This window comes from Ictidomys tridecemlineatus, chromosome 8 (assembly GCF_052094955.1).
Source record: "Ictidomys tridecemlineatus isolate mIctTri1 chromosome 8, mIctTri1.hap1, whole genome shotgun sequence".
NCBI classification, from domain to species: domain Eukaryota; kingdom Metazoa; phylum Chordata; class Mammalia; order Rodentia; family Sciuridae; genus Ictidomys; species Ictidomys tridecemlineatus.
In genome coordinates this window covers 151,169,610-151,187,207 of record NC_135484.1, presented here as the reverse complement: position 1 = coordinate 151,187,207, position 17,598 = coordinate 151,169,610, and the positions used below count along the sequence as shown (strand labels likewise).

At 43.0% G+C, this 17,598-nt stretch overlaps 1 protein-coding gene across 6 annotated transcripts in view; it reads right to left on the bottom strand.

Moving 5' to 3' along the window:
* The window catches only part of Cdkal1 (CDKAL1 threonylcarbamoyladenosine tRNA methylthiotransferase), a 633,756-nt gene extending 618,193 nt beyond the window's left edge, over nt 1-15,563 (bottom strand). For 3 of the 6 annotated variants that reach the window (XR_013425476.1, XM_078020596.1, XM_078020592.1), the window contains exons 1-4: nt 15,448-15,563; nt 14,553-14,596; nt 6,262-6,433; nt 4,551-4,663 (exon numbers count right to left, since the gene is read on the bottom strand). Coding sequence is in view for 5 of the 6 variants with exons in the window: in XM_078020596.1 (XP_077876722.1) it covers nt 4,551-4,663; nt 6,262-6,428 (280 nt within the window). In the remaining variant the exon portion in view is untranslated. The other 3 variants (XM_078020593.1, XM_078020595.1, XM_078020594.1) reach the window with 3 other exon arrangements.
* Nucleotides 15,564-17,598: the final 2,035 nt, after the last annotated feature.

Genomic DNA, 17,598 nt, shown 5'->3' with positions numbered 1-17,598 from the left:
TTAATTTTTAATAATGCTAAGATTCAATTACATCTATAAGCTGACTATTTCAGACACTCTGCACATGATCAGAGTATAATTTATTTCTTCTATAATACCAGATGGATCTCGGAATCTTATAGGGCATCATCTTTGAACTCCAAAAGAAATTCTGCAAATGTACCCTAGCTTATTTTTGTTTGGCACCACATAAAAGAATAATTGAATAAAACAAAGATTGAATCCAGTGCCTCACGCATGCTAGGCAAGCACTCTACCACTGAGCCATGACCCCAACCCCCATTTTTTTTAGTATACTATTCAACACAAAACTAAATAGCTCATTATAAACACTCATTACTATTACATATGGTATAATATGAAATCAAAACCCAAAATGTAAGGATATTTTTAAATAACTTTTTTTTAAGACAACAAAGTCGGGCCTTTATCCTCAAGAGCATGCTACATAAAAATTTCAAGATGCAGGAGTATTTTTCAGACTGTATGACATGATACAATATAATCATGGTGAAGATAAAGGAAAAGAAGTGTAAAGAGCAAGTTAACAGCCCTGCACTAAGATAAGCCAATGATTTTATTACCGATTTCCACAAAAGGTCCAAGAAGAATTAAAAAAAAAAATTCAAGGTTTTTCCACATATTTTTCCACTGGTGACGACTTTGTATTTTTATTATGGAGGCGGGGATGGACCAGGCAGCTCTCAGCTGACACTGCTACCTGTGACTAAAAAACTCACTTCCAACTCCTAACTCGGCAATGAGACTAATATGAGCATGCTCCTGTGGTGCAAATGCAGTAGTATCTACCCCCATTTCCCATCCCAGGACCGAAAGCCTTCTAATAAAGGGTCACATGTAAGGCAGGCTCTCAGGAAGGACCAAATCTCAAAAATGTTGGACAGCAAAAATTACTCTGATAAAAGCTGTTACTATTGACAGATTTCCATCTTTTGCACAAAGATGAGGTGGCTAACACAAAAAGTAAGGCTGTATAGGCAGACACACCTGTGCCCAGTGTCAGCTCAAGCATGCACTAGCTGGGTGAAGTGGCACAGTCCACCGTCTTCTCCAATCTCCATCTCACTCTAAAACTGAGTTACCTCATGCCAGTTATGTCGGCCGATTCCTGCAATAACACAGTAATGCCCAACACACGCTGCCTTACAACCAAATCAATGCCCCTCCTAGGAATGTATACAAAAATCCTGTCCCCACTGAGAACTGCTCTGCCCAAGATAAGCATAACATGCCTTAAGTTTCTCAATTAGTTGCATTCTAGGAGCTGGAGTCTACTGCTTTCTCACTTTCCACAAAATTAAAGTATCACTGTATTTTATCATAAAGGTAAACTCAACATATTAGTGTGAGACTGGGCGTGGTGGCACACACCTATAATCCCAGCAGCTCAGGAGGCTGAGGCAGGAGTATCGCAAGTTCAAAGCCAGCCTCAACAACAGCAAGGCACTAAGTAACTCGGGGAGACCCTGTCTCTAAATAAAATACAAAATAGAGCTGGGGATGTGGCTCAGTGGTCGAGTGCCCCCAGTACTCAAAAAAAAAAAAAGTACTGGGGAGTATTCAAAAAAAAAAAAGATTAGTCTGAAATGTCAAGGTTGCCAACTCTGACATAAGGAGGCAAAAATCTGTCATTTTTTAAAAACTACATACACTCCTACTTTATGTGCAACAAGCATGATTTCTCTAAACACAAAAGGGTTGCTCTAACATCCTTCAAATTCTGATGACTAGTGGGGTTCTTGGATGTTTTTCTTGTGCAAACTTTTCCATACAGATATCCCATTGACCTCAGTTAAAAAAATTTAATGGTACTTCAAGTTAAATGGTCTGAACTAAAGAACATGCTATATTAATCACTCAATTTTACTAACTTCTATACCCAATAAACTAATGTTTGTGAAGAGAAATTTTCCTTAATTCAAAAACATAAAATGCTACATTCTCACTTGACATCATTGCAAAGTATTCAGAAGATCAGGTCATAAAAAGGCCTTTAAGACAGTAGGTCCTGCTACCATACTATACAATGGAAAAATAATTATGAGCCCGAGATTTACTAAAATAATTTCTAGATTTGACATGGAACCTGAGGCTTTTCCTTTGCCAAAAACCAAATAAACTTGCCTGCTGAAATCCACGGCTAGTTCATTTCACATCTCTACACCTCCTAGACCTGTAACATGTGACAGGTTCAGAAAACATTTACTGAGTGAATGAACTATACGCAACTTGTACAAAGAAACTATCAAGAATTTTAACAGCCAGCAATTTAAAATGATTGTTTTCTGGAATGAAGGGATTCCAAAATGAACAATTCTGACTTAGCTAAGCTTATCCACAAATATTTCATATGCATTGCACACGTTATTCCCGTTTATGAGCTAGGGCCTCAGTGTCCTTGAGATGGACTCCCCCCACCAACTAACCAAATACGCTTACTATCATTCACAGCAGGTAACTAAAAACTACACCTAACACAGCTGTATCTACCACAGTCATATCCAAATGAGAGTGATCCCTGAAGTACTCACCTTGGAAGACTGAGCCTTTATTTCACTACTGGGTTAGAGACTGGTGACAAATTCTTTAAAGTAACATTGTTCAACACATCACGTACCTCACTCACCAGATCTGGCCTCTGTCCCGACTATTGCTAACACTAAATACACTCTCAAAATATGAAATTTGCCACCAATGACCACACCAAAAGTAATCTGCCAGTATCTCCAAAGGAAAAATTGAAAAGCAATAACCAAAGCATTACTGGGAAAACAGTAGCACCTATAAAAGTAATTTACTTGAAAAATACATTCCTGGAATGTGTGCATTCAGAGCATACTTCTTAAAAAAGCAATACTATCTGCAGGGGAAGTTTTACTACTTTTCATGATTCTAATTTAATCATGTTTCCATGCATCCACGATATCCTGAGTTTTAGGGACTAATATCATTTCTCCTCTAAGTTTCATTCTTTGAGATGAGAGGTAAGCAAGCACTGTTTTCTAATACTTAATCCAAAAGTTATGAACCAGCTTTTTCTTCAAAACAAAAAAGTTTGAAAATAACAGCCAACTTCCCTGAGCCTTTATAAAGTTTTACTATGAATTATTCAACTCACAGTAAAAGCAACTTCAAGTAACTACCCACACAGCTGTTCTTTGCAAAATAGTGCAAACATCTATAACTGGCAATTGAGAGCTAATTTTGATTGAATTTTTTGGGTATTGTTTTCAATAATCTGTATACGTTATACATAATCTACATTTTGTACCTATTTATATCAATTACACACTTGCTATTCTAGGTCCATATTTTAACAAAGACAAATTATTAATTTCTATAAACTCCTACTACTCCATAATAATGAAACCACATAGACATAGGTAATCCAGAACTCATTTATCTAAATATATCTACAGAGAGCTGCGGTGGAGCTCAGTGCCTAGAATCGGCAAGTTCAAGTTCAATTCTAAGTTCCAATACAAAAAAAAAAATAAGATTTCATTCCAAGTGCCTGACAGAAGCAATCTGGTTTGTATTTCCTAGGCCTCGAGCACCTGGACCAGTGGAGGAAGCAGTCCTGCATTCTGTTACAAATCAGCCACCTCAGAAGGAAAGATGGACTGTGAGCGTCTGCAGCAGGCACAGTCAACAGTATGATTATCACAAACAAGGGTAGATAATGCAGGTATGTAAGAGTAACATACTCATCAGCAAAAAAGAAAATTTTATATTCAAACAACTTTTTAAATATTCCCAAATAAGAAATCAAAATTATGTGTGCAAAGCAAAGCTTAACATTCTTAAACCTATAAGGACTGCTCTTTTATACCGAAGACAGCCATCATCAGACCAAACAAATGGACTAAATTTAAATCAAAATATATTGTCAACATGCGATCTCTTTTTAATGTTTTAGGAAATTATCTTAAAGGCTATTTTCTTAATAATCAAACTATACCATTGAAATGTGTTAAGGCATGCTCAGTAAAAACTACTAATGAATACAATTTTTTTTTTGTTTTTGTTTTTTGGGGTTTTGTTTCTTTAGAAGTGTCAAGGTGATGAAAGAAGAGAAAAAAGAAAAATGGAGAAACTGTCAGATTCAAAGGACCAAGGAGACATGACAATAATGTAAGATGGGACCTGAACTAGACCCTGGAACAGAAAAAGTTAAAGGAAAAACTGGGAAGACTAAAAGGCTGTGCAGTTTAGAGAAGAGTACTGCACGAGTGTTAATGTCCTAGTTTATTAATTACGTAACAGTTATGTAAGGTGGCAACACTAAGAGAAGGTGGGTGAAGGGCACACAGGAGCTCTCTGCAGCTTGCTACTTCTCACGTTCTAAACTTATTTTAAAATATATCAATTTATTTTGAAGTAACTTTAAAGATCCTTAGTTTTCTAGGTATAATAGCTATCATTATTTTGCCTTAAAATCATTACATTATGCTAAGTACCTGTCAATTGCTGCAACCAGACTCTTTGAAACCTGTAACAGACTTTTAATACATTACAGAACACATTACCTGTAATTTTATAGCCATAAGCAGCTAGCTGTCCAGCCATATATTCTCCATCTGAATTATTATGTGAGCAACCCCATGTTCGTATCCAAATTTTCTGTATGCCTGGAATAGTGCTGTTTTAAAAAAATAAATAAGCAGTCTCATTAAGTGTTTTTAAAAAAGAGGCAGTGGATGATTTCAGAGCATATTACACAAAAAAGAAAACTACAATTAATTCACTGGCTGTTCATTAAATGCACCAATTAAAAACCCGTTCCAAGACGACTATTCAAGATAAACCAACCACAAAAGTTCAAGAATCTCTTAAAAAAAGAAAAGTGGTTTTTTAAAAAAAAAAGTGTTTGTCTGAATTTTTTTTAATATCTTTTAGATGTTGATGGACCTTTTATTTTATTCATGTATTTATATGTGGTGCTAAGAGTCGAACCCAGGGCCTCACGCATGCTAGGCAAGCAGTCTACCACTGAGCCACAACCCTAGTCCTCCTGAACTGTATCATTTTTTAGTTGTAGGTGGTCATAATACCTTCATTTTATTTTTATGTGGTGCTGAAGATCGAACCTAGTGGCTCACGCATGCTAGGCGAGTGCTCTACCTGAGCCACAACCCCAGCCCCCTGAATTGTGCTTTTAAATCCTGCTACTGACCATACTACCATTAATTTAACTTCTTAAAAAATGCACAGGAATTGAATCTAGCAGTAATAGCAAATGAAATAAATATATCTTTTCAGACTCCTTCATATTAGCTACAATCATCTATTTTAAAATGAACAATTTAATCAAAATTAAAAACTGTCACCCTACACCATTATTAAAAGTATTCCATCTAGGTGTGATGGCACACACCCATAATCCCCAGCGACTTGGAGGCTGAAGAGTACAGGTTCAAGGCCAGCCTGGACAATTTAAGAAAACCCCGTCTCAAAATTAAGAATAAAAAGGGACAGGGTAGAATGCAGCTCAGTGGTAGAATGCCCCAGGTTCAATCCCCCATAGTGCAGTTTTTAAAAAGTACTCCATCTATAAAAATAGAGTTTAAAATATAATATTTTTAGGAAGGGAAAAAAGTTTCGTTTTTAATAATTTCAGGTAAAAAGAAACTACCTTAAGGATGTGTTCAGAATATTATAAACTTCAGTCATAAAATAAGCAATTTTTAAATTTATAAATTCTAAAAGCTTAATGTTCCAGACAAAAATAATCAACTATATTAAAACTCTCAACAATATGCTGAACAATTGTAGAGCTCCTTAAAACCTTACAATTTGGCAATCCTTCTTGGCAATGTTGCCTTAGAATCTTACTGACCACGGTCCCACCGTAACAGTGGAAATGGTAATAACTCTTGTGCCCAATGCGTTAAGCTGGTCTGTAAGTGTTCACTACCAAAGATCCAAAACTCATAAGAATCACAAATCTCAAAAATTCTAATTTAGAAGTACCACAGAATTACATACCAATTGCAGTGAAAGAAGTTTCTATTGTTCTGGGCCCTGCCTTCCAAGAACATCCAACTGGACATCCTTTTCTTTAACCAATCACCTTGCCTTGCCAAATTCAAAGCCACTGAAATAGGAGGTGGGGGAACTCTCATGTTTCCTACCAAAAGTCCAAAAAGCCCAAAAAAGAAACCCTATGCAGATCACACAGACTAGTCCTGCCAGTATCTTGCCAGAAATTAAGCTGCACACGTTTCCAGGAAAGCATACCTGTCACTTGGCGGACTGTTCTCTTCTGGGAAGATCTGGGTATTGCGCCTTCGCACTTTCGGAACCACCTGCCTTCTTGAAGAATGTCTGTCTTGTGGCTTTGAATCTTCCTGGGACACAATGTCTTCTATGTCATCCAGCAGGGTATCACAGGATGCAGAAGGCATCTTTTCTATCACATAAAGTCAAACAGCACAAGCTTATGACATCTGCTTAACACAACATCACCTATAACAAATTTTCAGCAAACTAATCAAGCCTGTTAAGTCCACTTCAAGTTTAGAGAAAATGCAGGGGATAAACACAAGGAGACGATCAGAAGTCACACTGATAATGGGACATTAAGATTCAACAGAACTATTTCCTCAACAAAGCGACTCCATGGGGAAAAAAGCAAGCAGGAGATCTCAAGATTAAAGGAAAGGAGCCAGGCATGATGCCAAGTGCCCATAATCCCAGCAGCTCAGGAGGCTGAGGCAGGAAGATCACAAAGAGCTCAAAGCCAGCCTCAACAAGATCAAGGTGCCAAGCAACTCAGCGAGACCGTCTCTAAATAAAACACAATATAGAGCTGGGGATGCGGCTCAGTGGTCCAGTGCTTGGTACCACCTCCCCAACCCCCCCCCCAAAAAAGATAAAAGATTTTAAAGATTTTAAAGCTCAAGACCTCCACCAGCTTAGGAAGGCGGCCATCGTTGACAATAGCTACCATGGCCTCCAGGGCTTGGAAAAACTCAGTGGCCTTCAGGCCAAGCCTCAGCAGCTTCATGTTGTGTCCCTGGGGGCTGCCACTCTCTATGGCGACTGTGGCTAAGTCAAGACAGGCACACGCAGATGTCTACGGAAATTATGACTGCATGAAAGACTGAGGCGATGAGGAAGGCCGCTGTCTTTCAAGATGAAGAATGATCTTTAAATATAAAAAATTTCTTTGAATTCAGTTTCATGGAAGTTTCTCACCGACCTGTGTCAGCTAAGAAATCATTCCTCTAATTTTGTTAAAAAAAGGTCTAACAACTAATGCAACTCATGTTCTTATTTTATCCAATTATAATAAACTTTGGGAAATAGTTAAAAAAATCAGAACATGAGCTAGATATTAGATGAGGATATTATTATAAATCATTATTGTCCTTATGTTCAAAACCATTTTTTCTTTAGTTATAGTTGGAGTTTATTTTACTTATTTTTATGCGCTGCTGAGGATCGAACCTAGGGCCTTGCACATGCTAGGCGAGTGCTCTACCACTGAGCTACAACCCCAGCCCTCAAAAACTATTTTTATTGATACATATTGAACACTTCAAGGTGAAATATCGGGTTTATATTTTAAAACACCTCAGGAGGCAGCTAGGGGCATGGCTCAGTGGTAGAGCACTTGCTTAGCAAGCAGAGGCACCAGGTTCAACCCTCAGAATCACGTAAAGTTGTATTGTGTCCAACTATATATATATTTATATATATATATTTTATAGATATTTTATATATAGATGTTTTATATATATTTTTATATATTATATATATATTATATATATTTTATATATATTATATATATTATATGTATATTATATGAAATATATATATTTTATATATTATATATAAAATATATTATATATATATATCCACCTTAGATTTTCTTCAGGGGGGTAAAAAAAAAAAAAATTAGCCAGGGGCATTGGCATATGCCTGTAATTTCAGCAGGAGGCTGAGGAAGGAGGATCACAAGTTCAAAGCCAGCCCCAGAAGCTTAGTGAGACCCTAAGCAACTTGGTGAGGCCTTGTGTCAAACAGAATAAAGGGCTGGGGATGTGGCTCAAGTGGTTAAGTGCCCCTGGTACCAAAAAAATAAAAGATTAAAAACATTTGTAACTCTTAAAATTAGAAAATAGGTAGGTTTCTTCTGTTAAATGTTGTTTTACTTTTTATACCTTTATTTCACTTATTTATTCTTCTGTGGTGCTGAGGATGAAACCCAGGGCCCCACACATGCTAGGCAATCACTTTGCCACAAAACTACACCTGCAGCCCGACAACAGCTATTTAGTACTCATTGATACCTGATAGAATGAATACCAAATTTTTCAGAATTAAAGAAGATGGACACATCTTCATTAATTTGTCCTCACACAACGCACAACTTTGGAATCATACGTCAAGAAAACACGAGACTTTGAAAGGGGAAAGAAGGCACACTGGCTAGGGAGCGCAGAACCCAGGAAAAGGTAAGAGGTCTTTTGCCTCCTATATCCAAACTTGAGCCGAAGCAGCCCGCAGCCCAGGATGCCCACAGGTGCAGACAAGCAGGTCCAACAAGTCGGCCTCCTCAGGAATAGAAGACGGGAAGCTTGGATCATCGCCGCTCCCCCCAGCCTCAGCCCCACACACGCACTGCAGTCCCACCCACAGGCAGTCACAGGGTCAAGTGGGGAGCCCGACTTCCCCCCTACACGATGCCCTGACGTGCCCCACGAGAGTAGAGTCACAGAAGGCCAGGCGGGGACCCCAACTTCCGAACCAACCAACAATGAGGCCCACAGTTGTCAGTGTAGACCAGACTGAAATGCGAGTCTGGAGCCCTTCACAGGGTCAGCGCAGCAGACAGCCCAGGAGGCACACGGCAGCACTAGCCTCCCTCTATGGGGAGCAGGTGGAAGCGGAGGGGGCTCATCTGCCCACAGAAGACAAGGGCTCCCAAGCGGGATGCGTCCACGCCCACCCACCACCTGCTGGCCTGTTCTCAGCCGTGTCACTGAACCAGCATCCAGAGCCCGTGTTCTCAGGCGCCTCAAGCCTTCCTGATGAAGGTCCCTTCTCTTCACACCAGATTCCCATCTTTCCATATCACTCAACTAACAGTGGCTTCCAGCCAGGCTCATTTTGTGCCCTTTGTAAAGAGTTCTTTACCACAAATTATGTGCTGTCCATCAGACAAACGAGTGTTTGAAACTCATCTAGTTTTACTGTTGGTAAGAAATAACCCAAATGTCCACCGTTAGGCCTGGATGTAATTAACATACATAATCCATGGTCAAAGTAGGACTGTCAATCCCAGCCCTCTCCTTCCCTAGAGCAAGAACAAAGCACAGGACCCAAGCCCCACTCCGCCAGTCACCTGTCTCCTTGGCCACAGTGATCGGCTCAGGCTTGGTCAGGACAAGCCCAGCCAACCAGAAAGGACTGCAAGGTCTTCTGAGCCACAGCTGGTGGAAGAGATGGCTTCTCTACTCCTTCAAGTGGCTAAACTGGAAGGATGTCAACTTTGGGATTGCAGGGGCCATCTTGCCTGCCACAAGGAGGAAGCCTCGAGAAGGAACAAAGCCTAGTAGGAGGCAGGGAGAGAAACAGCCGTACTGAGGCCATTTGAGCACCTGGGCCCAATCAGTGCTTGAACCCTGGTGCAGCCCACTTCTGCCCACCACGTGAGCAACTAAATTCCCTGGGGCTTAAATTAGTTTGAGTTGGGCTTCCTGGTCTTGCAAACAAGAGCCCAGGTACAGCCCAGGTAAAGTGAAATGAACCAAGTTTCAGGCTTTTTTGTTTAATATTTTTTAGTTGAAGATGGACACAATACCTTTATCTTTATGTGGTGCTTAGGATCGAACCCAGTGCCTCATGCGTGCTAGGGGAGTGCTCTTCTCTTGAGCCATAATCCTAGTCACCAGTTACGTCTTTACCAAGTTACTCTTGAAGTCACTCTGGGAAAAAAAAAGTCTTCAGTGGAATTTGGGAAATTCTGCCTCCTTTTATATGCACTGTGTACTGATTAACAACTGTGAAGAGCTGCAGTCGGGAAACTTTAAACTCATGATCTTAGGAATTTTCTAAGATTTCCTTTCTTACAGATCTCAGACTGAAAGATGGCACTGAAACTGCAGGCCCGACGGGCACAGCCCGTCCACCCCCTGCCCCTGCAGAGGGTGGCCTCCTGCCTTTACTGGGATGCGGTCTCTTCACCCCAGCACTCCCCCTTCCAACCGCTACTCCTGGAGGCAATCCTTCCGCTCTCTAGGCCAGCCCGGACTCCAGCGTGCTCCCTCTCCCCATCACGGGTGGCCTCCATGGAATCGAGATCTAGCGATCCACACCTGTTTCTACTACCTCTCATTTAAAAGACAATAAATCCCTCTCATGAACCCACTCCTCCTCTCAGCTCGCCTTTAAAGAGAAGCTCCCTGTATTTACTGTCTCTAATTTCCCCCTCCCATTCTCGGGACTCGCACCCACCACTACACCACCAAGGCCCTCGGGGAAACCCTCCAATGACAGACCCCGACCAACCCTCAGCCGTCTGATGAGAAGCCATTTGTGGCATCTGCAATACCCACCACTCTCGCCTCAAGGCGCTCTTCTCCACGGCCCCAGGATGCCCTTTCCTCATTCTCCTCCTGGGGCCAGCCTCCAGGGGCTGCTGGCTCAGTCCTCCTCTCCCCCTGGGACGCCCAAGGCTTCTCTGTTTACAGGCACTCCCTGGTGATCTCATCCCTCCTGTGGCCTTGAAATACCCACTGTGTGCTTACGTAACAGCCCGCTCTTCCCACTCAGATGTCTGCCTGCTGGACATCCCTGCCTGCACGTCCATCAGCCATTTCAAAGTTCCACAGTCAGCCAGGACCTGGACTCTCCCGGCTTCCCCCACCCCAGCGGCCCCCACCTCCTCATGCCAATGTGATTATCCGACTCCTTTCCCTCACCCAAATCCAATCCACCAGCAAAATCCTATTGGTGTTACCTTTAACATCTACTCAGAATCCACCTGTGAGCACAGCCCCCGTCACAGCCGCTCCTGCCTGGAGGGCTCTTCCTCGCAGCCGAGTCCGCTCCCCCCAGCCCTTCACGCACAGCGAGGCCTCTGCAAGCCACCCTTGCCAACTTCCCATCCCTCCCAATCTTTTTTTTAACCACATACTTCATCACCTGCTTATGTGCTTTTGCTGCCTTTTTGTTCTAGAATATTTACTCGTGGGCTGGGAATGTGGCTCACCTGGCACACATGCGGCCCGGGTTCGATCCTCAGCACCACATACCAACAAAGATGCTGTGTCTGCCAAATACTAAAAAATAAATATTAAAAAAAATTCTCTCCCTCTCAAAAAAAAAAAAAAGAATATTTACTCGTGGGGGTAAGGGCTTCTGCATGCTTTGTTCACAGCTTTTATCTCAGGAGCCTGCAACTATATCCAGCACCAGGTTCTAAATATTTTAGTGTAGACAACAGTTTTTACAAGATATGGAGCTGGCTACCTCCCTCTTCCACCTCCCACTATTTCAAATTTGGGGAGAGGTACTGGAGATTGAAGCCAGGGGCACCTCCCTTTTTTTAATTTAGAGACAGTGTCTTTCCAAATTGCTAGGTGCCTCGTTAATCTGCTGAGGCTGGCTTTGAACACACAATCCTCCCGCCTCAGCCTCCCAAGTTGCTGGGAGGACAGTCGTGAGCCACCGCGCCCGGCTTGGGTATTCCGAGTTAGCCAAACTCGTCCGACTCCAAGGCCTTCACACGTGTCCTCCCTCCCCTGGACATTCAGCCCCCAGTCCCTGCATGGCTCGCTGCCCGCTTCTCTATCGCTGATGCCTCCTCGGCCTTCACTGGCTGCCTGCCTCAACACCCGCACCGCCCAGGCCAGGCGTCCTCACACTCCCACCCCCGCTTGTTGTGCTTCCTCACGGCACCCACTCACACCTTCCACAGGCCTCGTGTCTCATTACAGCTCACGTTCCATAGACACAGGTGTCGCCTCTTTTCCACCACTCTCTCAACACCTGAGGACGCTGAGCACACAGCAGCGTGTAACAGTCATTACCTGACTACCAAGCTTGCTTAAATAGAGGGCGAGGTCATGCCTTTCAGAGTTTGAGAATTACTGAAGGACTACGAATAACCAAATGACAAATTAAAAGCAATACTTTTGTAAAAAGTACACAATGTTTACATCCATACACAACTGTGTACAGATCCACCGAAGGGAAACAGAATGAAAAGAGGGGTGGAAGGAGTCTACTGTAGGAGACACCACGCCATTACAGACTTCAGGAAGCAGGGAGTATTGCTAAGCTCCTTACGTTATAGAACTGGAGTCCAGAGTGGAGCTAAAATTAGAAGGCAGGCTTCCTCGAAATACTATGCTCTTCCCCTATGGCTCGGCCTCACGGGCAAAGAGCAAAGCAAGAATCTAGTGTATCACCAATGGGCAACACGTGCCAGAAAATGGGAAAAGGCAAAACAGGCGATTCACTTAAATACAAACGGGAACACCTGGGTGGACACCTGTTAATTCCCCAAAACTCGGGTAGTTGAGGCAGGAGGATTACAAGTTCCAAGCCAGCCTAGGCAACTTGTTAAGACCCCATCTCAAAATATAAGAGGGGCCAAGGATATAGCTCAGGAGTAGGAAGTCTCAGACCAGGTTCCCAGATCACAAGAAAAAAAAAAAACAGCTAGTAAAAATGGGAAAGTATGTACAACCGAACTAAAAGCTGATTGTTTCAATACTTGCTATTTTTCTCCACTTCACAGATTACACTGACAAAAGGCCTTTACCTGAAAACATGTATAAAATGGGTTTCAAAGGGACTGCAGGGCAACTCACCAATCCATCTGAAAGTTTGAAACTTGTATATCCTTTGACCCAGCAATTCTATTTCTAGAAATTCCCTCTAGCTGGGGACAAAGGAGATGACTATAACGTGACATAGAGGTTCCTAAACCTGGCTGCATATCATGACACATACACAATCTCATTCATCACCATGAGTAAGTGGAAGTTCTTACCTCAAACAAACTGATAGAAGGAATTAAGCCCTCAAGAAAAATTTTAATAAGTAACAAAAATGAAAGTTTGGGTATAAAAGGAAAGGAAGACAACATTCAAATAAGGCAACAGAATCATACGAAATTTTTTTCTCAAAGGCAGAGGCAATCAAGTCTGATAAAGGGAATAAAGTCAGTCAGTGAAAAGGAGAAATACTGACAACAGACACTATCCTAGAACAGCGGTCACTTACCTGGGAGAGTTATTACGGAGCCTTCAGGACATCACACACCCAGGCTCTGGTCTGACTCAGAAATGCCAAGAAGCACAAGAATTTAAAAGCCGCCCAGGTAAGGCTGGGGGTGGAGCTCAGCACACGGGAGGCCCGGGATGAATTCCCAGCACGTGGAAAAAAAAAATTCCTCCCAGATGCTGCCCCTAATCATCCCTAATTGAGAACCACAGCAAGGCAGGCACACTTCCATAATCCTAGCTGCTCAGGAGGCTGAGGCAGGGGGATCTTGAGTTCAAAGCCAGCCTCAGCAAATTAGAGAGGCTCTAAGCAACTCGGTAAAAAACTGTCTCTAAATATTTAAAATATAAAAATAGGCTGAGGATGTGTCTCAGTGGCTAAGCACCCCAGGTTCAATCCCTGATACAAAAAAAAAAAAAAACCTACACAGTTCTCCTTCAGCAATGGTAGAAGTCCTTTGAGTGTTCATTCTAGCCACCTGAGGAGCTTTTGAAAATTAACAACAACTTGTGTTTAATCCCCAGCACCAATAAAAAAGACAAAAAGAAAATTACCAATAACTAAGCCCGAGACGTGTCCCGAGGTTCAGGGAGGGGTTTTATGGAGTAGAGGAGAACACAAAGTGAACAGGCAGCACCTGGCCCCCTGCCTGATTTCAGTCCAAATCGTAAGGATAAGCCCAAATCAGTGGTGCACACCTGGCATCCTATCGACAGAGGATGAAGCAGGAGGATCGCAAAACAACCCAAATTACAAACTACCAAAAATAAATTATAGGCGAAGGATCTGAGCAGACATTTCCAAAAAAAAAGATACACAAATGGCTGATAAACACATGAAAAGATGGTAATCCCGTCAGCCACTAGGCAAATTAAAACCACAATGATCAACCACTTGGAATAAAATGAACAGATCAACAATATTGCAACACTTGAGTAGTACAACACAGAGGTAGAAGGGGTACAGAAACAAACCTCAAGGAACTCCAAATTTCACTGTCAAGCAGAGCAAAATGAGCCTATAAGAGAAACCAAGCAGCAGCTCCCAAAGAAGGTAAGCATGCCAAAGATGGCAAAAGAAGAGAACATGTGAAGGAGGTGAATATGGTCAGCACTGTTGAATAAAAATGAAAGACTAGAATAAATGAAAATGTCCCTTGGACTTAGTGATATAGAAATCATCGTGTTTTCATGAAATGATGGTAAATTACTAAGAAATTGGGCTACTTTTCTGCAATGCTAATGTGCAATATGGCACTCAAACATAAAAGATTTAGAGTAAATCAGTACCTTAATTATTTGCAATTAGTCTCAAGTCCTCTTGAAAGATGAGTCTGGAAAATAAAAACTGATTAGAAAATGCAAGTCCTCAATACGCTCACAAAACCATTGTAAGGGCTCTTCAAAACTACCTAAAAGGAATCACGCTGCCTAGGAACGCCTTTCTGTACAGCGGGGTTAATGAAGCTGCACGCCTGGCTTGCTGCTTACAGAGGCTGCCTGTGCAGACAACCTGCCTACCTGCATCTGTCAAGATGCTACCCCCTGCTGCAAGACCTCGGGCGGTCGCAGTAACCCACAGATACACCCAGGAAGCAGGTACAGACCAGGCTTGCAGATCGCCTTCCACATCACACCAAGGTTGCGGGGGGGGGGGGGGGGGTATGGAGTAAAGGACACAAAGTGAACAGGCAGCACCTGGCCCTCTGCCCGACTGAGTCCAAATCCTTACTAAGGATAAGCCCAGATCAGTGGCGCACACCTGTCATCCCCGCGACAGAGGCTGAGGCAGGCGGATCGCCAAGTTCAAGGCCAGACTTGCAGTTTGGCGGGGCCCCGTCCCACCGTAGGAAACGGACGGGCTGGGCTGGGGCTCCGGGGGAGCGCCGGGTGTCCACTCCGGTCCCCGGCGGGTCAGCCGGACACCTGCCAACGTCCGTCGCCCCACGAATCAGCCACGCAGACAGTGGGAGGACAAACGAAGCAGCCAACTGCGGACCCGGGATCTAGAGGGCCAGACGCCCCGGCCACGGCTGCGGCCGAAGACCCGGTCCCCCCCGACTCCGGTCCCAGCTGGTGGCAGAGACTGAGAGCGATCGGCGCGACCACAACAACCGCGGAAACGAGGCTCTGCCACAGAAGTGGTGCAGGTCACATTCTGACCGCAGTAAGGGAAAAAACACACCTTTCCAAAGTGGGGGGAATCTACCCGCCGCTTTCCGGAAACGGCAAGGAGTTTACAAGGAGCGCGCCATGACACTTACGTCCCGCCACGTTGATGTACGCATGCTCGGCGACGGTGGCCCTGAGAGGTCAAATTGCGTCACTGCTGAAAGCGCGACTCCCGGTTGAACTCTACTTAGGAATGCCTGTCTTTCCAGTTCCTTTGGTTGCAAGAGCCAAAATGAGTCCCCAAGTCCTCAGAGTTCTTAGAACCGCCGACTGACTAACTCCCGAGCTCTTGTAACTTGTCAGGAACTCTGCGAAGCACTTTACACAAACATGATCTATTTATTTATTATTAGTGTTCCTGGCTTACACCCACAGTTCCTCTACCAGAGTGATGCTCCCTAGGCCCAATCCACTTCTGACTCCCAGAGAAACTGCTGTCCTCACTGGATTTTGGTAGTTTGCCCAAACTTTGGTCGGAAGGATAAAGAAGAGTTGGAAGATTAAATCTAATATGAATCATTTAACACCCAAGGGTTGTGTTGAGCATTTCTTTACTTAGAAGGCAGTTCCTACGTCCCTACAATGGAGTGTACTGATTCTGACCTTTATATAAGTTATCTCACTTGATTAGTATTTGCCCAAGACAGTATATTTATTCGACTTTGTTGACCAGAAAAGTTTCTCCAGCTTAAAAAGTGGAGGAAGCAGACTGTTAACAGGAGTCAGAAATTGTGTCCTCTGCCCCACTTTGAGTATCATCACAATTTAAGGCAATTATTTTGCAAATGTCTCTCCTAGTATGTCTTTCCTAGAATTCCTCATCTACTCCAAATGCCACCTTTTGCTCATCCATGCCCACAAGACAATCTAAATGGTGACTTGGGACCCACCTGTAGCCCTTACCTATGCATGTGTAAATTATGCATGTGTCGATTACCCTGGTTCTTTCATTACACCAAAAGTAGGCACTGGCTTATCTTGGTTGTAATTCCACTGCCTAACACATAACCTTGAATTTATAGCCTCTCAATAAATATTTGTTGAATGAATGAATGATTCTCCTTTTCCCCAAGAGCTCATTGAATTGGGTTAAGAAAATTGTACTGAGTGTGCACCCCTTAACTTCAAGCACTGTGATAGGCTTTGGAGCTACAGAGAAAGAAAGAGACTTCATGGTGGTTGTAGGCTACTGAGAAGAAGCAGTTTTGGTAGAGAGTGGCAATCACTGTGAAGGAGGAGCGCACAGGACAAAGGTGTAGTGAGGGAGAGACACAGATTCACTCCAGGATGGGGGAGAGCAGACCCATGGAGGCCTGGAACTCTGGACAGTTCAACACTGTAAAGCAGAACAAGTGAGAAAGGAGAGGTCAGCTGGAGAGGGGCAGGGCAGGAACAGATTCAGGTGAACCTGGTGCAGTAAACCACAGACATTAGCCCTAGTCATGGGATTATTAGGCAGCATGCAGTATCTGAGCAAATATCTCAGGAGAACATGTTCGAGGACAATACTTCAGGCACAGAGGAATAGCGAAGGCCTAAAGTGGGCTGTTAACTGTGAGGAGGGGGGAGGGAGGATAGACCGGGAGAGCTGCTGAGGAGGTAGAGTCAGCGAGACTTAGTGATCTCTGGTTGTAAAAGGAGAAGATGGAAGAATGTCTCCAGGTTTTCAGCTGAAGCCACCAACACAGATTCCTCCTCCACGAAATCTGCTCTTCAGATACTTTTAGTCTAAATCACTTGGAAAGCCAGGGACCCTGCCTCTAGGAATCTATCTTACAGAAATGACATATGTTCCGAGTGTTTTTGAAGCATCTCTTATAATAGCAAGAGTAGAAACCCTCTCCAGCTCTGCAACAGAGGATTGCCTACATGCATTTATAGTATCTGTACAGCTGTTGGAGAAGAATGAGATGCTTTTAATGTGCGACACAAGATAATTTCCTAAATGGAAAAAGCAACTTGCAAGAAAGGAAGTGCAGGGTTGTATATAGTAATTGGAGTAAATATACGTATTATTTCTGGCAGGATATATAAGTAACTGGGTATGGTGTTGTCCCTGAGATAAAGCACTAGGAGAACAAGGTAGCTCAAAGGAAATGTTCTTTTCCTTACTTTATCATTTCGTACCTTTTATGTTTTGCAAATGTGTTATTTATCCAAAAAG